We start from the raw sequence: 22,061 nt of genomic DNA, 5'->3' as shown, positions 1-22,061 counted from the left end.
CTTTGAGCATACATTCCTGGTTGATCGCCTTGTGAATATAAGCGAATGTATGCAGATAGCTGTCATGAGTGTGTGGGTGTGTATGTTTGGTGTGGTTTAGTTAAGCAAGACAACTACTTAATGGAACGCAAGCCAATCGATATCATATTTCACATGTTTACGCATTCGAAACGCCCCATTTGCATAATCAGCTTTCGTATAATTAAAAGGCAATCGACGAGAGGAAGCATCTTCAACGACGTCTTCAAGTTTCTCGCGTTCCCAAGATACTCAAGTACCTACTTGTACCATATACTGTGTAAAGTAAAAGTTCTTTTTCTTTTCGTATTCGCATAGAAGTCGTGCGAGGAATAACATTTTGCACCTTGTTGCTGGATTGTGTGTGTTATCATCTAAGCCATTTCCCCTTGACGTTTATTACTCTGGCAACAGCACACACCTGTTACTCGGCAGACAGACAAACAGAATTTCATATCCTTAGCAAGCACACACATCGACATCGACAGGAAAGCCAATCAGTGGCTCCAAATGAAATTGCCAAGGTGGCTGTTGGGGCAGGCCTAATCGAAAACGGAAATGAAGACGCTGCCATGCTGCGATCTATGCTCATGTGAGCTCAACTTTTGGGCACTAAAAACACTTGACAGACAATGTGTTGTTATAGCAAATTACATGTTACATGTTGCTTTTGGGATTTTAATAATTTGCCATGGAATTAATTAAATCAAATTTCAATCATAAATTGAGACGGTTGGGAATCTGGAATGTTGCCAAGCAGTTGAAGTCGTCAAAACACGCTTTAAAAGTGGAATAAGGTTACTTTAATATGTTTGTAGATTTATTTCCATTTAAATATAAGTAAAACTCAAAAGAAAACTCGCCTTTTTGGATTTGCTTGGCTTATAAACTCCGTAAATTAGCACTTCGAACTTTCGACCCTTTCTTTCATCTTGGTTAAAAACTTTAATTGGCAGTCTAAACAAACTCGCAAAATATCAAGGAAAGCAACGAGCAAAGAGTTATAGCGAAGTTTTAACCAGCACTCTAACCTTTTGTCTCTTTCTATCTGTCGCTCTCACTCGCTCTCTCTCTCTCTCTCTCTCTCTCTCTCTTGACGGCTATTAAAAGTTTGTCAAACTGCGTTGTAGCTCGACAGTGTAAATATTTTGGAAAGCCAAAGCTGTGCAAACAAAGTGATAAGATTGTAATAAATTCAATTAGAAGGCTTCTTGCAATGGCTACCTATGGAATATTGCGCATACGCAGTGTATGCAAACGTATACGCCGTGTGGCCCACAGTGATTTAGTAAAAATGTCGAAACATCTTCACTAACTGACTGACTGAATGCCTTCTCTGTTTGCTGTTGTGCTGTCTGTCACGTTAATAGCTTGGCCCCTCCCTCATCCGACTGTTGGGCCCATTAAAGGCCTCAAAACTCATATGCATTTGTCTCACGTGTCGGCGCGCCTTTTATTGCCAATGTGTTCTTTGTCTGGGGGGAATGAGAGCGAGGGAGACGACTCGAGTTGACTTTTTGCCACGTTTAACGCTCATTAATTTGCAGCGTGCATGTTTTTAATGAAGATGCGTGCCTGTCCCTGAGCTACGTCGACGTCGTCTCATTTGCCGTTGAGCAGGCCATAATTAATGCTAAGCCCCAAAGTTAACTCAGCGCTTGTTAAATTTATCACCCTCACACAGACTCTCAGTTAATTTTTGTGTTGTTGTTTTTGTTTTTTAGAAAATGCTGTGCTAATCAGTTGTGCCATTTCAATTATGCATCATAATTGACTTCAATGCGTAAATAATCACAACTTTATGCTGTGCTCGCTGTCTGCTCTCTGGTGTATTTAGTAATTTAAGTAAATCACTTAGCAAAAACAGTGCTAGAAAAAAGCAAGACTAAGCAACCAAATCCGTAGTAAATCCAAGCGGAGGCGACCTAAAAAAACAGCAAGTGCATTTAAGCGGCTTGACTTGATTTAAATTTTTCATTTTCCTTTTATCAAATAAAATGCTAAAGTCCTCACGCACACACACAAATAGATATACGCATCCACAGGAGACACAAACTAATGCAAACTAATCACCGTCGACAGTAAAAGGGAATGAAACACAAGCTCGACACTGGGCAACGGACAATGGACAGCAAAACATTGGGCAATCACTGGGCGTATACGCAATGCCATGCCTTGGCAGCTCATAAAAGGGTCTGTCTTGTATGTAATACACAAACACACACACACTCACACTTACGCATACACACACGCATTTGTGTATGTTTGTGAAGAGACAAGGAAAGCGTTTTATAGCAGCTGCGTGTTTAGTTTTTGCTTTGCTTTTGGTTTTAATTTAAGTTGATGTGGCAAAGTGCAAATAAAAGGAACAGATTTATAAACAAAAGCGCTGCGGGCTTGTTTTCACATCTCGGCGCTTAGCTAAGTGAAATATTTACGCACCAACAACAACAACAGCCAAAAACCAAAAAAAAAAAAAACAAAACAGAAATAAAATAAAAACAAAACAAAACAATTACAACAACCAGAGACGACAATCCACCCACACATGTGGCACATGCCACAGACACATGTGGTGATTGTGGTTGCCTTTGTCAAAAACTGTTCGCTATGCGGTCGTTTGCTGCCGCCAACAATGCCGCTTTTAACAAACGCATTTGCCGACTGTAAATAAATAAATAAAAATAATACTAAAATATAAATAAGAAGAGGCTTCTCGACTTCATTGCAGATTGATTCAACTAAAATTTAAGTAAATTGCGGGCCATAAATTAAGTTACGGGCTGCGGGCTGACTGTTCAGATTATTTTGGATTTCTTATGTCATTTATTTGACGAAGAGACGAGCAACCCTTGAACTAAACTAAAATTGAAGGGGTTCACTTCTGTTTTGTGTGATGTGGTTGTTTTTAATTGTCAACAATTTAATATCAGATTGCTCTGTCAGTTGGTGGTTTAAAAGCGATTTAGAATATTCACTTTTTAGTTAATCAACCAAAAATAAATAAATAATTTTGCTTTGTTTATAAATAGAGTTCTCAGTTGAAAGTTCAACGATTCAGTTGAAAATTAAGGCCGCAATCAAAACAGAGCAAAAAGCCTAAAGCAACATCACAAAAAAAAGGGATAATGATGTAACATATGTTATGCAGCAAAGCCGCAACAAAAAAGACCAGCAAAAACTGTAAGCAAACAAAATAATTTCGAGCGCCCAGGGCAACATATTTAAAAATGACAACGCAGCAGCTCCAAAAAAGAAAAATACAACGAAGAAAAAAGAAATACGCCCTAAGCCCTAAGCTGCTGTCTATCAGGGAGCGAGGCAGAAGGGAGAGAAAATAGATGCTGAAAGAGCTGCTAATAATATTTATGGCGTTCATTCTAATGCCAACTGTCAACGCGAAAGTAATGCGCCTTCTGCACATATGAAGATGTCCTTTTTATGCGCCTCACAAGCAGCAATGGAAAGCGGCTTATAAGAGGCCTTGCGACTTGCGACATTACGCATACGTCGTGTGCGCCTCACAGATTCGGAGTCACAGTCAGTACGTTGGCAAGAGCCTGTTGTCTGGTTTTTACTTAATTTATCATAAAAATAAAGTGCACATCTAAAGAGGCTGTGAGTCCATGACGAGACAGCAGCAAAAGGCAGGTAAAATTCCACATGGCTGCCTTGTTAGCTAACTAAATTATTGTGTTTACTAAGTGCTTTAGTTTAGGTTTTTCGACAGCTAACGGCATTACAGAAACCTGTTAGCAGCCATATGCAAATTTTTAATTTATTTAGAGACCAGCGAAGCACATTCTTTTCGCCTTGTGCTCATAACCTTCACCTGAATTTGTGGTTTCATTATGCTCATCCATGTGTTACGCATCTGCTAAGTTGAATTCTAGTTGTAACTCCACGAAGGGTTGCCTTAAGTTGTCTTTGATGCAATGCCTGAGTTTGCTCAGATAAACTCGAGTTAAGTATGCTTAAGTTGAGCCGAAGAATGAATGATAAATTGCAATTTGAAAAATTTAAGACAAATGGTTTTACACAGTAGCAAATTGTTGTGCTAGTGAAGTGAAGTAGGCATTTTTATTGTAAAAGAATTTTGCCACCTGCATATTGATTTTCCATTCACGTACACTCCAGCAAAAGTTTTTTTTTTCCTATTTTAAAGCCGTGTTCCTTACAATCAGAAGCGCGGCGCGTTTCGCAAAACAAATATGCGGCAAATTCTTTAAAAAGAAAATAAATAACAGCAATTGTAAGCAAATCAAAAAACGTCTCACAAAAGTGCCTGACAATGTTAAACTGTAAACTGAGCAGCGGCTAAATCAAATCTGAAATTGTGTATTAAAAGCGAGAAAAAATGAAAAAAAATATAAAGCAAAATAAATATAAAAGCACACGCAGAAATTGAATTTTAAATTGGGCAACAGGGGAAATTATTTGTGGAACTTGGTTTGCAAAGAAGAAGGGACAAAAACGAACTTAAGTCAACAAAATGTGTGGCATACTTTAAGGCGTCGCCTTTAAGGCAATCTGCCCAACTTATGTGCGAAATATTCTGTCAGACACTTTACGCAGTTTGCAATTTCATTTAGATTTTTGTGTCCTCGACAACGAGCTCGAGGAATTTGGGTTTTAATTGCAGTCAAACGATAATTTAAATTTTCTGCGCTTTGCCAGTTATGCGTATACCCTGTAAAAGTGTTGACGAAAGTGTACTGAACTTCGAGGAAAATAAAAATAAAATTTGTAATAGGAATGAAAATAGAAAAGACATATTAAAAATGCTTTAGCAATCACTGTGCTAAGCTACTTATTCCTTATTTACTTAAAGGGTATCAGCAATTGTAGCACTTTCATTGCAGACAATCAAGTGTAGTTTTGTTGCTGCCGGATTTAATTAAAATTATTTCACTTGCTGCTTTTAAGTGGTTCTGCCGATGGAGACTGTGGCGTTTGCTTCTCTGCACTTCTTTGAACTAAATGGGCATTTGCTTATCAAATTTTCGACCTTTTTTCGATGGCGCACAGCCTGGCAAGGAGAATAAATTTAAATGCCAAAAAGAAATATATTCAAGTCTCGGCAGTGAGTGGGTGAGTGTGTATGTGTGTGTGCTGATTCTTTCGCACTTTTGCGTGAAATAAACCTGAGTTGTCAGAGCGAAATAAAATTTAAAACTGTTTACCACAGCAAAAGGCAAGGCAAGTCCTTTGGCAAGGGAAATATAGCTACCAGGTTGTTTCAACTCTGACAGTTTTATTGATATGCCACCCCCCAAAGAACCGCAGGCCGAAAGACAGACAAATATTTGATAGCATTTCAAAAAGTTAACGCTGTGCTTGGCATACTTTTAGGCTTTATACACGTCTCTTTCGCAGTGTTTGTGTTTGACGTGTTTAATCGTGAAGAAACCATATGTAAATAGAACAGATAAAAACCGAAATGTGTTTATTGTGAAAGAGTTGAACGTTCGATGACTTTCTATCTTAGATTCGTTTATCAATCTCATTGTTATTACGAGTATTTACAGGCGGAGTCTTACTTCTTTTACATCCATCTATCAATGACTTGGAACTTTTACTACATTTAACTGGTAATCAAAGAGACAGCTGAGTGCTATATTTGTCTATCCTCTGGTTTGTTGCCCGTTGCTATGTCAACAAATGGCAGATTTTTATTATTGTTGTTGTTGTTGCTGTTATTCGTTTACTTGGCCAATTGATGCGTATTCCCCAAATTTGATTTGTCACAATGTCGCATTGTCGTCGACTTTGAAGTGACTCCTTCTTCAATAGTATGAGCTTACTGTTCATTAACATACTGACAACGATTGTCATCCTCGACTTGTCTGTCAACAAATCTTTGTGCACAATAACAAAGGACATCAGCAGCAATCAGACAACAACCCACAACCGACAAGCGACAACAGCACAATAGTCGCCTCGATACATGTAAACAGGAGTAAACACACTTAAACACAGCATTAATGCAAGTTTGTCTCTGTGTGTTTGTGTGGGTGTTCTCTGTGTGTGTGTGTGTTAGCTACAGGAGGGTCATGTCCCTGCTGCTGTTGACCCATATACGCAGTCATTGACAGTTGGCTGAGAGATTTTCGGCCTGCGGCTACGGACAGCTTTAAGCGCTAAGCAAACACATAAATAGAAGTCAACTTTAAATGTGAGCAACGATAGCTTAAATGACTTCTTCATACCGAAGATAGAATACACTTATACTTTATATTATATTTATGTTTTCTAGCCATTTCTTCTTTTCATATCTGTTGGCCACGTTAAAGTTCACTTAAGAAGGCTACACATACTTTTATTTCTAGACACTCAGCAGGACTTCAATTAGAGTGCAGAGTTCACAAGTAAAACTTCCCCTCGTTGCTCCGACGAAAACAGTTTGCGAAACTGTCATATGGCCTAATTAGTAAACAGAAATAATGCTTCTAATGAGGCATTCATAAAAGCATCATAAACAGAACATAAAAACTTCGAGTTTCTACTACAAATACTCTATATACTTTAAAGCATTGAAAGTTCTCCGATTAATGCAAAACAACATATGCTTATCAACATTTATTTGATGATTTTAAAATGTCAGACTGTCTGTTGAATAAGTTGCGTAATTAATGCATTTAACTGTGTACTGCACGAAATCGTTTTCGTATAAATCATTTTGCCACATAAATCTTGTTTTTCTTTTTAAGTTTTCATATCTGCTGGAAAGTGAAAACCACAAAATCCGCAACGAACACTGTTGTGGCTATGAAAATAGCTGCTGAAAATGGACGAAATGTGCGAAAAGTGTAAGTGTGTTTGTGACATACACAAAAGGCCACCCATATTTCTCTCCCTCTCACTCTTTCTCTTTTCAACTATAGTCTTATCATCCCTCTCTCACTCTTCCAGTTATGCACTTGCTGTCTCTTTCTTTGGCTTATTGTGCACATTTGCCTATCTTTTGCGCATTTTACATGCTGCGGCTGCTAGTGAATTGATTTTCAATTTTTACGCTCGCCTAAACAGAAAATTCATCATGGAACTTGGTACATGACAGGTTCGACTTTGAGAAACGACGAGCACATTTCACCAATAACAACTAAAAAAGCAAAACAAAAAAAGAAAAAGCGATGCTTGCAAATTGCATTTATTTTCGAGGAGTAAACTGTCGTCGTCACGCCGAATTTCACTTCAAAAACAAAAACTAGACTTTTAGTTTTCGGTGCTTTAAAAGGCAGTCCCAGATGGGCGAAAAAAGCTCGTTCTTAAATGCTCAACGGCTGTCAGTTGACAAATATATGCAGACAATTTGCATATACTTAAATAAATATTTTTGTATACGTGTTTGTATACATATTTGTTTATGAATTTGTTTTCGACAGTCTCATGTAAATTGGCTGCCATTGTGATATGTTCTATGCAGTAAACAAGCAGCGGGTATGTCATAATAAAGGGACACACAAATCCTTTCGAAATGTAATTTTACCATATAAATGCAAGTTAAACGAACTACATAAAACCAATAATAGTAAGATATATTTCTAAATGTCTTCATTCGATTAACTTACCGTAGCCAATATCGAAACTGCTACTTAAATTTTTCATAGCCATATTAAATTTGATTCATTAAAAATGTAAATGAAATAAATAAATCTATTTCATCTTATTATGCAAAAAGGTAATTCCCCCAGCGATTACTCACATATTCAAATTGCCAATTGAAATACAAATACAAATTTCAGGCGAATTCCACTTATGTCATACACATATTCCAACAATTTTCCCTGTTGCCGTACTCATAAAGTTTGCTCCTTCCACCTTGTTGACAGCTTTCAGCACATGTGGAAATGCAAATGTAATGCGGAAAAGATGCCTTTAAATTGTGCTCCACTAATTGGAGTGTGAAAATATGCGACAAAGTTGGAATTTATATTCGTGATACGCTGCTTAAACAGCTGCTGAATATACATATATAAATGTGTGAGCAATAATTAATGACAAACACAAGAGTCAGATATCTTGCTTTCTTCGATTTTCTATGCCACAAACACTGCTTCGTCTTATTTATTTTCAAAGTTTTGGCAAGTTTTCGACTACTTTCAGTTTCGATTTTCAATTTCAATGCGCACCTGCGAAAGGCAAAAAGCGAATGGAAAACGAAAATGAAAAGAAAAGCCCACGCGGTCACAGAGCAAACAGAATCAGACCAAAAGCAAAAACTGGCAAGGAATAAGGTGGCATTAAGCTTATGTGGGGAGCTCGTGCATAATTCACGCGCCACACACAGAGAAAGGCTTCCCGCAAAGCTACAAACACAAAATGGCGACTTTGCCTTTTACGTCCCCGATAGTAATAGCTTCCGCTTCCGTGAACCTTTATGCAGCTTTGGTCTTGGCCACGGCCATCGTCTTCTTGATTCGTGGCCAAGAAAAACTCTGCCGACTGAAGTTTTGAAAAGGCCAAAACGAAGGCTGACCTTCGTTTCATGCAGATTTTGGCAGCTGTGACAATGAAAGCCGTAGGCAGCGCGGCAATTGCTTTTGGTGCTGCGCATAAATTTTACCACTAATGTCTTGGCCAATTGTGAAATAATATGCGTATGATAGATGGCCGAAAAGTTGGCCAATTTGCTGCTAAAATCGCCGAATTTCACTTAACAAAATGAAGCCGAAATTTACTGCCGCTAATCACTCACAGAGCAGTGTTTCATCTGCCTCTTTTGACTGGCACATTAATCAGCTTATGGCAAATCAATCAAAGCCCTGCTCAGAACAAAAGAACACAGCAAAAAACTGCTGCACGAAAATTAAAGCAGATTGAGTAAATTAAATTTAGCAACAGCTTTTATAGTGGCTTTCACGCAACACAATGGGAAACTACGTGAAACTTTCAGTTACGCAGACTAATACCGAAGATAAGAGCCATGGCTGGCAGAGAAATACAGACAAACTTGGCAACATTCCCATACTTATTTAACTTAATGGAACTTTCTGACTTACGCTCTTATTCGCAAAAGGGCAGCTACAGGTGCGCCAAGCCAAGGATAATGTCCGTGTTGTTTGTGCGGTTCCAGCAAATCCCGTAAGTTCACCCAGCTATTAGCTGGATGTCTGAAAAGGTTATCAAATCTTTCTATGTTGTGGGTAGCATTACAAAGGACAAAACAAAAACAAAACGAAAAACTCAAACATTGTAAGTACAGCTGTTGCAATGTTGCAATTTAAATGAACAGCAGGAGCGCTCTTAACTGAGCCAAATGGCAAAGTGGCAAACAGTAAACTGACAGTCGAACGAAATAAGACACTTAGTGCAGATTACTAACCCCAACAGCTGAGACCAACTCTAAGTACTTTCAAGTGCTCTAATACCCACCAAGTATTAATTTGTCAGGCAGTATTACACTGCTTACTTTTGTGCAGCGATGATAATAAGTACGGGGTATTTCATAGTTGTGATCGCTCTACTGCTTTTCAATCTTGCCACTGATTTTTACTTGAAATTGTAGTTTGATCGCGTAACTAATATCAAACAACTTTGGAATGTGCAACTAGCATCAGAGAAAGAACAAAACTCTTAAAGAAATAAGTATCTTTTCTCCAAGGAATCCTCTTGTGGTGTGTGTATGTGAGAACTCAACCCACTTATCGGCATCGAGACTGTATCATTAACTTTAATTTAACCTTCAATGAAACACTTAACCCCCCCTCAAAGCTCACAAATGTTAACAATGCCGCTGGCTAAACAATAATTAAAGCTGAATCATCGTTAAACTAAATAGAAATTCTATTACACACAGTTCAAGTATCTCTCAGCGTCAAGGATGGGGTGTGAAATCCCAAACACCCCACAGCGTTTGCCAATTGAAATATCCACGACGCTGACTAGTCCTTCAGCCATTGTGTCGATGTTTCGATTAGACAATTTTAATTGAGGACTGTTTTTAGGGGTTCGAGTTGGTGTCTGAGCCTGTCTGGCTTTTGCCCTTTGACAAGCATCAATCATTTTGATTTGTATCTAAGGATCCTTAGCTTCAGTTCATTGATGATTTAATTTTAGTTCTACTTTCTTTTTGATGATATAATTAATTTCTATTCGTTTTGGGTTAACCAAAAAACCCACCGAGGTTTACAAATTTCAACGCTTGACTGCGTTTGACCTGCTATTGTTTCGACTTGAACAATATTAAACAATTAAACCCTTTGCGCCGTAGCTGAAACGGAAACTGAGAACGAGCGCCTTAAGAGCGTAAGGCAATCCTCTTGTTGGTCTGGCATATGTGACAGGCATGTCAAGCAGCTGACACGCCCACACGCCCAGATGCCTCGTACCAATTAGTAGAATAGTCGCTGTCAGTTCTGGGCGACGCTCAAGCACGTGCACTTGATGGCCAAAGTTGGCGTGGTCCAAACTTTTGGCCAAAATATAAATCTTAAGCTGTCCAGAATGCCATCAGCAACAGGCGTCGAAGAGAAGCATCAACCACAGATGAGAACTGCCGCTTTGTCTACAAAGAATTCAAAATACTCTTGACCAAGTCTTTAAAAATAAATTCAATTCTTTAAAGTATATTTTAACTGGCAGTTGAAAATTTCTTTAAATAAAAAAAGTATTTAGGGAAACTTTGTTTTAGCTGGTATAATCAAAACTTTGTTACCAATTTAATGACTTACATGCAATACCCCATTTCTGAGAATTATAATATTTTAAGAGACTACAAGCCGAAATATTTTTTGTGAGCCAGAAACTTGAATCTGCCACAAAAATCTAAAGATGTCAAAGACAGATACTTGAAACTTTTGCAACACATTGCCAAGTAAATAATCTGAAAAGAATTGGCAACTAAAATAATATACTTGAAACTTAAACATAAGTTTTGCTTGTATTTTCATGAGTAACCTTAGAACCCAACTTAATTTCTACTAGGGTATAGGGTATAAAAAATGTTGGGAGCCGGGTGAGCGGAGCATGTGTGAGCTTAAGAATAATTAGTGATAATCCTTAAAGCCGCCGCAATTGTTCCTCTTTATCCACAGACATTTAAGCATCACACTTAACAGAATTATAAAGCACTCAGGAAATGGATTTGCATGACCGCCCCTAAAAGCAGGCTACACTTTTTTTAACAGCCAATGAATTTGTGAAAGGAGCCGGAAATGTGGCATGGAAATTAAATTGTTAATTAAATGCTTAAGGCGAATGTATATTGGGCAAGTGAGTGTACATGACTGGGCAAACATTCTGTTGTTTTTTTCGGGAAGAACAAAAGCTGAACAAGGGCTTGCCAAGTCACCGAGGGACACATCAAAATAACAGTTAAAAAGCAATTGAAATGTTGCACAAATTCCGTGGAACGGCAAATCTCCAAAGAGCAGGACTCTGTGGCAAATAGGTATAATTGACATTGAATGACCTTTGCCAATAGAAATGCTATGAATCAATAATTAAATAGAAAAAAGAGAGAGAGAGGCAAAAAAAAATAATGCGAATGGAGCCACGTCAAGAAAAAAGTAGCAAATGACCAGCAACAATAAAGAAAGGAAAATTAAGGCGCTCGAACACAATGGAGCGTGTGCATATCCAAAGGACTACAAGGGCTCGCTGCAGACTCAGCACAACAACAAGAACTATAGCAACAGCACAACAGCACGACAAGAACAACAACAATGAGAATAGAGCACTGACAAAAACGGCAGGCGGAGAAAACGAGCGCAAAAAGTGCGAAACAATTGCGTGCTAAACGCCAAAAACGTCAAAGTCAAAAAAATTGCTAGAATAAAAAAATATATAACAAAAACAATAACAGGCAGGCAACATGTAACAGTAAATGGAAAGATAAATGACATTGCTAGGCTGGCACAAGGAATGAAAGCATAGATGGATGGATGGTCCTATGACTATGTCTGTGTTTACAGAACTGTCCATTAGTTGACTAAGCTGCAGAAGTTTTAAATTAATTAAGGTCACAACTAAACACGCTGCGTGTACGAAACTATTTCATTCATATTTGTAACCATTTAGCTGACTGGGGATAATAATCGGCATAAGGGAGGTTGACACCGTTAAGCAAATTGCTCAATTGATCTCAATTATTCTTCAAAAATAAAAACTACTTATACTAGATAGCATTAAACATATAAATATCTAAACTAAAAATCAACTTCACAACTCTCATTAGGTTTTTAGAAGTGTTTTTATTTTTTTTCCAAAATTTTATAGTTTTTTTTTAGTTTTTATTACAAATTGAAAATATGCTTAGCCGCATTTGCTGCATTTATTTATGGCAGATATAAGTTTATATTCGCATATGCAGTGAAAGGTTCGTGTATCCTAACAGCATTAGTTTCAAATTGAGCTCAAAAGATCAAACGTTTAAATATTTGAAATTCGAGTTTAGTTTTCAATACATGTAATTATATTACTATAGCGTCTAAAATATACAAAAAAGGAACAATTTATGGCGCTCGGGTTGTTCTAGAGCGTCGCATAAGTGATTTGTTATTTTTTATTATAATAAATGTAAATCGATTTCTTTTTTTCATATACTTGCACTTAATACTAAGACATGAGCTAAAAAATTGAAAATAAAAACTTTATTGAGAGTTGTAGATTATGTTGTTCTTTGGTTGTTTCATTCTTCATCTTCTTTTATTATTATTAATGTTGTTGTTTCTTTTTTACTACGGGAAGTACGCACTTGATGGCAATATTTAGTTGGAGACAGCCCCGGTTGTTATGGGGCTGACAGTTTTGAAAAAATTCAATCGTTGTAGAGGATTTTGAGACTACATTTATATTAGCTACTTTCACTGATTTCCGTTTGGTGTTGTTGTTGTGACAGAAACCAAAGCTAGTCGTTGTTTTGGGGACCCCATTGATGCATTCGTTGTTGTAGTTGTTGATCTTGTTTAGTTTCGTTTTCGTTCGTTTACAAAATTGAGCGGTGAGCTGTTGAGAATTTGAAATGCAAATTAATTAATAATTATTTCTACTATATGTGATTAATAACAAATAATAAAATTGTATGAGTGCGTGCAAATTTTGATGAGTTTTCTATAATGTTAGCCACAATTTTGATACATCTACGTTCGAATGATTTATCGTGTTATTCCAGATGCTTGGAGGGGTTTCAAAAGTTTATACTTCTTGGGATACTACGGTACACAGTCACTACGGGTACAATAGATACAGATTACTAAAGATACTACATGTCAGCTATGTAGTTAGCATGAACCAAAATTTGAGACATGCTGCAGTTGGATCCATATAGTTTTCATTCTTACCAATTTGATTTGTATTGCGTTTCGTTACATGTAATTTATGTAAATTATGGTACAAAAAAATTACAGAAGTGCTATATGATATAGCGTCGCTTGTTATTAGAGCTAACGATTTTGATTTGTTTTTTTTTTTTAGATTTTTTTCTTTTTTTTAGTTGTTTTTTGATTTAGAAATAATCCTCTGCCTCAGCTGTGTATGGCAAATAAATGTAAATAAAATAAAAATTATAATGTTAAAGTATTCATATTCATGTGTGTAGTACGAGTATATTAAGGGACAACCTTGGGATATAATAATACTGCTATTGCTCTCTATTTTCTAGAAGATACGCATCTCTCTCATGCTTTCAAGAGTTGTCAAGTTTGCGAGCAGATAATTTTTTTATTATTGGGGAAATACTTTTGAAGATTGTGAAAGATTTGCCAGTAAATACTTAGCATGAAATATATACAGGGTGCTATACATCGTATGTACAATTGTGGGTCGGAATGGCGAATACCAAAAGGATAACTTACGTGTCAAGGGTCTGGCTGGATGCTTGGACCACAGATAACGATTCTTCACCGGCGACAAATACGAATCACGGGCCACGGGGCTCGAGGCACGGGGCACCGAGGTGGCACGGAAGGGCACCAGATCATCCACATCCCACCAGAAGGGATCGCGCACAATCGACGAGATGGGCAAGTTGGGGCTGGGGCTCAACAGATCCCTGAAGCGGTTGCGTGGATGGAAGATTGGAAGTCCTATTGTGGTTCGACATAGCATTTGGCATGTGTTTAATGTCAAGTAGCATAATCATCATCAATGATAACGATGTGTTGGTTGTTGTCGTTGTTGATATTGTTGTTGATGATGGTAAATGGTGTAGAGTGCGATTTGTAGGGTATACAATTAAAGTTGTTGAATTTGTTTGTTGTTTTTTGTTGTATTGCAATGTATACAAGAAGAGCAGAAAGAAAAATATTGTTTGCTTTGCTTTTAAACTAAAATATAAAGAATTGAATAAAAAAAAAAAACAAGAAAAGACAACGCTTTAACATCAACAATTTTTTTGATATTTTCCATGCGTATGTAGGGTTTTCGTAGTGGAAAAATTACCAAAAATCTGAAGAAGGATAAAGTATGAAGATAGGACAGATATATAGAGGATATAGTGGATAGGCAAGTATGGAGCCAATCTGATGTCAGGCGCTACGGGAAGCGATTCAAAAAGCAATGTGGAATGTGATGTAGCAGAAGAAGTGAAAACTAGATGATAGATAGATAAGCACGGCGCTCACATTTCTTTTTTTTTCTTTTCTTTTTGGGTTTTTTTTGTTTTGCTGATGCTGTAGGCAATACATTCAACACAAAGAACGTAATAAATATTTGTTGGGTTGAAGCCAGAGTAAAAAATTTTGACAAATTCTAGCGACACAGTGAGAGACAGAGAGACTGAAATCGATACGAAGGTATTGTGAAAAATATGGCGATAATTTTTCAACACATTCGTCATCATTATCGTCATCGAAGTCCTCATTATCATAATTGTGTCAGAGTTCGGGCAACAGAAGCCATAATAACAACAACAAGAAAGTTTCGTCTCTTCTTGTACAAAAGGAAAAACGATTAAAGAGAATTTTGATGTTTACCCTCAGCATCGTAGGCGACTTCAGTGGGACGAGGTCCCCAGCGACCGGCTTTAACAGGAGTGGGACTAGGCGAGCCGGCGCGCTCAAAAATGCTTGGCCTGGCAGGAGCGGCAGCATCGGCTGCACCGGCTCCCTCCGCCTCAGCGATTGTGGGCAACTTACTTTCAAAGAGTTCATCCAAAGGTTCCAGCGAGCTGGCACGGAAGACTGGTCGCGTGAATGGAGCCAGGCTGGTGGCACGATCGAACACAGATGGTCCACGTGGCACGCTGCTATCGCGATTCCAGTACGATGGTGGTGGCACATAAGGCTCGCTGCCAGCGCGAGTGGTGCGGGCGGGGCGGAACGGCGAGGCCGAGCGGCGTGCTACAAAACATTCAAATAGAGACGAATATAATGCTATAGAAGCACATCCAGAAAACTCAGATAATGTGGCGCATACACAATAATATTACGTATGCGCGTAGTAGTCTCTCTTGTTTAGTTGAGAATGTGATGTATTTTAAAACTGATCTTTTCTGCAAAACACAATTTATATTTGAGACCTATTTTTACAACGGTTTCTGATTATATCACGTATACGTAAATCTATTTCTACTTCTAGCTTGTGCCGAATCAAATTAAAACTTTGCTAACATTACGTATAAGTTCTCTTATTTATACAGTAATTATATAACACTTGCAGCTGACTTAGTAAAATTTAAATTTGATGAGAATTTCTGAATTCCAACATGTGACCAAAATAAAATGAATTGCCTTTAAATCACAAGTGAATGACACTCAACTTGTTATAGGAGCTTTACACAAATCCTTAAATTGAAAATTTAAACCCTTAAGTTGCTTTTGCTTAAATTCAATTAATTTCTTTTAAAATCTCATCAACTCAATTACTAGCAAAAGCAAGTAGTTGTGTTTTCAAATTCCAACTGAGTAAACATAGTATAATTCAGCAAGTAAAATGCGTGCACACAAGGAAGCTTCTTTCCCCTCGGCAAACACAGACACGACATTAATCTTCTTGTTCACAAGCTGCTGACTATCATCTAAGCTACTGTTGGGGGTTCTCTTTGACCGTCCTCAGTAGGTGTCATTGAGGCTGCTCATGTCTGTTGCATTTTGCATTGCGGAAAATTACATCAGAGACAATCACTTTTAATTATTTAAAATGACCCTGAACTTGATGTTGCTTCACTTTGTGTTATAATATTAAATTGAACTGTATTTTTCTATTTTCTTTTGCAGATTGAAGAACACAAAATAAAATGGACTCGTTGATCAACGTTACGTGAGTATACTTACGGCAAAACAAAATCCAACAAAAAAACACAACAACCCAACGGTGCTTAAATATTCCTCTATCAAATTAGATCTTTCAACAATGCTCTAAACTAAACACATAGTACAAAATTACAAAACTGTGGGCACGAAACAGATAATTGTAACAATTCAGACAACAATTCTATGGATTGTAATAGTTTTTGTGTTGAATACTGCCAAAAACAAAAGTTGACAACAAAACAAATACAAATTAAAATGTTGATTGTGACAATAATGTGAAACACATTGAACATAATATTCGTTAAATATTTCATTTGGTTTAAAGGTTTAGTTTTGTTTAAGTATTGGCAGTTTATTTACAGGCACCGCACAGTGTATGTACTTAATATCTATGTTCATTTTAGTAGTTGTGAGCTTTAGGGGGCAACGAAGAGATGACAAAATAATACATACAATAATACACGCACACACAAGGACGAAAGGAGATGGAACAACACGTAAACTGTTAAATGAAATGATATTAAATTTCGATTATTTGTAAAATAGTAGATGGAAAACACAGTTGTTTGTATTTAATAAATTTTATTAATTCCTTTTGCATTAATCTAAAAAAAAGTTCTCAGAGTTGTAGCAGGTCAGTTTCAGTAGAGTCAGAGGCGGGATATATAGTGCTCTATCATACAGTCTGCCGCAATCAACAAAATTCTTTAGCAGCGTTCAGAATTTCTATAGTACAGCTGTTAGAAAAGATGATTAAAGTAGTTTAAGGATGGTTTTCTTTTGGGAGGGGACGGGGTGAGGTCTGAATGGTGGTGAATGAATTTCGAACGAAAAGGGAAGTTAAAATGTTTATTTCTATATAGTATAAATTTTAATCGATGTTTTTATATGATATCTTCTGAGTATGACTAAATTAAAATTAGAGTTTTATAAATGTTTTGTTTTGGATTTATTATTTTCGTTGTTGTTGTTTTATCGCTCATAATGTTGTTGTTGTTGTTGTATAAATAAGTTAAAAATTAAGTAAAGCATCATATCATACAATGAAACATTTAACGAAATTGTTTTGTTGTTGTTTTTCTATATTGGGGCTGGATTCTTTTTACAGACAAATTATTTTAAAATTATTTAATCGTTAACAATTTCTGCATAATTTTACAATGTACTAAAGCTAAGCCAAAACATAAGTTATCAACCAGTTTTAACCAGCTTTTTTCGAATGTAACGCTCAGCGCTTCAAACTCTAATAGCTGCAATATATATATAGTATATGATACAGTGTTAAAGATATGGTTCGATCAAGCATATTATAATTAGAAATTGTTTGTAGAAACTTGAGCAGAACAAATTTCATATACAAAAAAAAATTTGCTCGTCAAGTCTCTTGTTTGGTGTTCTATTTTCCTTTTTTTTTTGTGTTTTTTTGTTTTGTCTGTAAAGTTGTTGACTGAATTTGAAAAAATTCTGTTGAGTTGTTGTTTTGTCGAATCGAATTGATGTTGTTTGCTATTTTTTCGTGCTTACATTTTGTAATCTTCTGACATTTTTACAAAGTAATTTTTAAATAATTTCTCGTATATCATAAGATAGCAATTTTCGTAGATTTAAATTTAAATGTTGTTGCTGTTGTTGTTGTTGTTGTATTAGTTACTTTTATAGATGTTGTTCTTGTGTATTTTGGGCGTTTTGCTTAGAAAATGTCTTTGATATCCTTACCCTTGTTGAGTTCAGCCAACAGCTTGTCCTCTGGCTCGTATTCCAAAGGCACCAGGGAGTTAGGTGTGAGTGGCTTGTCCTTCAAGTAGAGACCATAGCGAGATGGGTATCTAGATAAAGAAATGAGTAATGGCAAATCAGTAAACTATTGAAAAGATAAGCCTCTCTATTTGGATACACACCTGCGCTCAATCTCTTGCATGCGCTTCAAATGATCATTCCAGGCCTTCTCTGCATCGTAATTAGCTGGAACTGTGAACAGAAATCGTCGAAATATAAAATAACAAATACCACAGAAACAATGCAAAACAATGCAGATGAACGCAACATTGAATTTATGCTTACATTTTAGGGCAAGAACAAAAAACTTAATTAGACTAGGGCTCACAAGGCGTATGCGTAATATTCCGTTAAAAGCAGTTGGATATACGTACGATATTTATCCAAAATAAGCGGTTTATAATTATTATTAAGCAGCAGAAAAGAAAGAGAATTTTTTTATTATAGTAATTGGAATAGAATTGCATTTGAAATGAAAATACCAAATGGAATGAAAATGGTTTAAAATCTCGATGTGATACCAAATACCTTATGAATGTTATGAGGTTGTGATATGCAAACGATGCGCGATAATTCCACAGCACACGAAATTCGAAATATTGAAAGGTTAAATATGTCTTTTATTGAATTTTAGCGAACAGAACTACATAGGAAAAGATGCTATAAATCATTGTGATTATTATATACTACACAGCTAAACACATATGCTAAGACTACAAATTCTTCTCTTAGTATTTACTAAATCCATATATTTATATATATAACTAATTCGAGAGAGAAAAACTTATGTAGTGCGCTGCGTTGAGAGATATTTTCTTTTTTTCTTTTTTTGTTTTTTGGTTTTATACATGTCTCTCTCATTTATACAACATTTATATTTTTGACGACAAACATTTATGTATATTCTGAAACATTAATGAGAAAAAAGAGAGAAAAATAATTGGTTAGTTTCAAAAACAAAAAGTACATTTGACTGTGGGGGCCGGGGTATCGCCAGTTAGGGGTTGTGTAGGGTTGAAACTATATAGAGCCACGAAGGCAATCAAGCGAAAAGTTATTATAAAATTAAGAAAGAGCAAAACTGTATCTAAATTTGTGTGTGCCTCAGTTATTTGATACGAAGCACGCACAAAGCAAAATGTTCTCCCATGGCTTATGTACCTGCAACATACATATAAATGTACATTCATACATATATGTATATATATATATATATATATAGGATCTATAGATGTATAAAATCTGAGTATGTGTATGAAGCTTATGAACATGTGTATTTTTTGTCTAAAACTTTTGTGGGCCTTTGCCAAAAACAATTCACACAGCGCACAAATATTCAAAAATCATTGACGTAATACTATTTTGGCTCTGCGATAGCATTTTCTCGTTCTTTTTTTATATTATTTTTTTTTTATGTGTTAAACGTATATTATTTATATAATTATGAAATCATAGAGAGAAAAATGTAGCGTAATTTTGGCAGCCAAGGTGTACTGCAAGGCATTCGAAATGCATGATTGGCAGGTGCAATGATTGAGTGACAGACTGAGTGACCGACTGACTGAATGACCAAATGATGAGCCATTAAATTAAATTTCAAAGTAAAGCTAACAAAGAATTGTGCGGGTTACTGTTTGCTGTAGGATTAAGTAAATCAAAGCGAATCGATTCGAATCAAATCGAATATCCAACTTACTTGTTCTGCTGTAATGATGATCGTAGATGGCACGTGGCGAGTAGCCGTAGGTGTCACGGCTCACTGGCAAGTATCTGTAGCCAGAAGATTGCACACGCTCGTTGGCGGTGGAGGGCTCATCGTAGATGCTCCTGTATGTGGGCGAATCCAGGTACGAGCTGTATGGGCGAGAGGGTTTTGGTGCTTCATGGGCACGGATATCCTCGGAGCCTGTGCAATGGAAATGCAAAAAACAAAAACAATTATAAGCTATGCCAAAATGACGTGATCCCCCACCCAGATTCTCATAAAATTATGAAACATAAACACTAGATCGTAAATAAAGATAATGAAAAATAAAACCTGTACTGCGCTTACTTCACTAGGTTTTTGCGCTACGAATTTTAGTCATTTGGCTCATTGCCAAAAAGTTGATTTCATTTTCGTATTTCGTATTCGAATTTCGAATTTTGTATATGATCGCCTAGCTATTTTGCCTTGGCGCAGCAGCCACATTTTTTCGCTTTGTTTGGCTCATGAGCACATAGTTAAAATATTTTCAATATACATATCTCTCTACATCTATATATTTGTTGAGGAAAGCTTTTCACATCGAAATCTGTGTATGTTATATGTGTGTGTTTGGCTCTCGGGTGATTACGCCTAAAAATGACACCTGCCAAAAAATAGACCACAAATTCTATATGCTGTTGTGCTATTTATGTTGCTTCTAAGTCTATAATACCACATTCAATTTTATAGATCTCCCATATACCTTAAGTTTGTGTGCTAATCAAATCTTATAAATAACACTATTTGTATATTAAATTGAATAAATGATTCTTACCCTTCAGGGATCTGATGTAGGATTGCCAGAACTTGGCCTTCTTGCTGGGGCTCTCATTGCGCCCAATCATTTCCAAATGACTCTTGAACATTTTGATCGATTTGTTTTGTGTCTTTCAAGCACAAGAAATATTCGTTGAACTCGTTCGCTGCAATACACAAGAATGTGTCGTCTTTATTATCAATTTTATCGATTTTCTATAGCATTTTAATTGTTGTCATTTTGCTTTGCACTTTGCACCAATTTCAAATGTTTTCTGTCAACGCAAAAGTTTTCAATTCTCAAGTTTTATCTCACGTTTTGGCTCCGATTCTGAGTAGTGCTCGCTTGTTCAAATGTCAGCACACGCACGAGATTCGGACAACACACAACCCCAGAGATGTCTCTTAATCTTTTTTTTTTTTATTTTGTTGTATGTTATTTTTCTCTTGTGATTTTTCTTTTTTGTTTTTTTGCTATAGATGTGAATGTGTCTAAATCTTGGCTGACTCGGCGCTTTTGTTCAGTTCGAAAATAAACAGACTGTGTGCCACTTTAGAGCAGAGCAGAGTTTAACCAAAAAATTGTATAAAATAGTTGTATATAAAATACATTGTAGATATAAACATTTATACAATACATAAATAAGTTTTTAGATATATACGACAAGATCAATCACTAAAAATAAATTCATTTCTCAAATAATATCGTCAGTATACACATATAAAAAAATTCTATATGAAACGCCACACAAAAATTTTCACACTCACTTGTGCAGTATATATACAAATTATGTATACGAAAACTGGCAAAATTCTATATACATCATGTCTACCTAATTATGTGAGTGCTCTCTGTGTAAGTGTGTGTGTGTGTGTGTGAGTCGACGATCTGCGCGAGCTGCAGCTAAATTTGCGTTATTTTTAAATGTCCTTGAGTTGGATTTTTTCCTGGCGAGCGTCAGGCTAAAAAAACGACGCTAAAATTCTCTATTTAATTTCGAAATTCTTTTTATGCTGTGTCAATCAAGTTTTGAAAACATTTCGTCAACATGTCCATTCGAATCGTGCATATAAATCGAATATAATTCTATTCAAATTATATTTTAGATTTGGATTTGATTTGGAAATCGATTTTAAAATAAATTTCAACACTTCACAACAGTTTTACAAAATTTCCATCAACAATACAATTCACTTGGTATCAAATGTCTGTGGCTCTTATATAATCATCAATGTTCATTCATAATTTTATCATAATTCCATATTTGCAAATTGGAAATGTAAAAAAGCGATGTTGGCACAATTTAAATACTCGTATGTTTATTTGCACTTTGTAATTAAAATTGTTGAATAATTGCACAGGTTTATTAATTCATTGTTGGATTATTCCATGTAAAGTCATTCGAAGTATATATATTATTTATTGCTCATATGATATTTGTTGCTTGGCTTACAATTTGCTTTACTCCTAAAAAATAGCGATCTATCCTCAACGAAGAATTTTTTCAAACTGCACACCATTCGAAATTTGGCTCACCAATTTTACTCGTTTCAGCATTTGCCATTTGTTT

At 36.2% G+C, this 22,061-nt stretch overlaps 1 protein-coding gene and 1 long non-coding RNA gene across 8 annotated transcripts in view; one reads left to right on the top strand and one right to left on the bottom strand.

The window, feature by feature from the left end:
- Positions 1 to 16,220, top strand: part of LOC127565973 (uncharacterized) — a 25,241-nt gene extending 9,021 nt beyond the window's left edge. Inside the window, exon 3 of the long non-coding RNA XR_007955316.1 lies at positions 16,176 to 16,220. This is a non-coding gene — a long non-coding RNA (uncharacterized LOC127565973). The remainder of the gene's footprint in view (positions 1 to 16,175) is intronic.
- Positions 12,193 to 22,061, bottom strand: LOC117576881 (uncharacterized). 7 transcript variants are annotated; one of them, XM_052006990.1, is made up of 9 exons: positions 21,945 to 22,061; positions 20,510 to 20,657; positions 19,684 to 19,893; positions 18,110 to 18,158; positions 17,928 to 18,037; positions 14,934 to 15,299; positions 13,815 to 14,045; positions 13,302 to 13,488; positions 12,193 to 12,966 (listed from the first exon to the last, which is right to left on the bottom strand). In XM_052006990.1, exons 2-8 carry the CDS (start codon positions 20,598 to 20,600, stop codon positions 13,466 to 13,468), a joined length of 1,080 nt encoding a protein of 359 aa, XP_051862950.1. In that variant the 5' UTR covers positions 20,601 to 20,657; positions 21,945 to 22,061; the 3' UTR covers positions 12,193 to 12,966; positions 13,302 to 13,465. The 7 variants fall into 7 exon arrangements, with proteins under 7 accessions (XP_051862950.1, XP_051862949.1, XP_051862951.1 ...); XM_052006989.1 differs by having other exon boundaries at positions 18,110 to 18,179; positions 21,945 to 22,060; XM_052006991.1 differs by having other exon boundaries at positions 15,096 to 15,299; positions 18,110 to 18,179; positions 21,945 to 22,060.

The sequence above is a fragment of the Drosophila albomicans genome, chromosome 2R (assembly GCF_009650485.2).
Source record: "Drosophila albomicans strain 15112-1751.03 chromosome 2R, ASM965048v2, whole genome shotgun sequence".
In the NCBI taxonomy this organism is placed as follows: Eukaryota; Metazoa; Arthropoda; class Insecta; order Diptera; family Drosophilidae; genus Drosophila; species Drosophila albomicans.
This window is presented reverse-complemented; position numbering and strand designations above follow the sequence as displayed.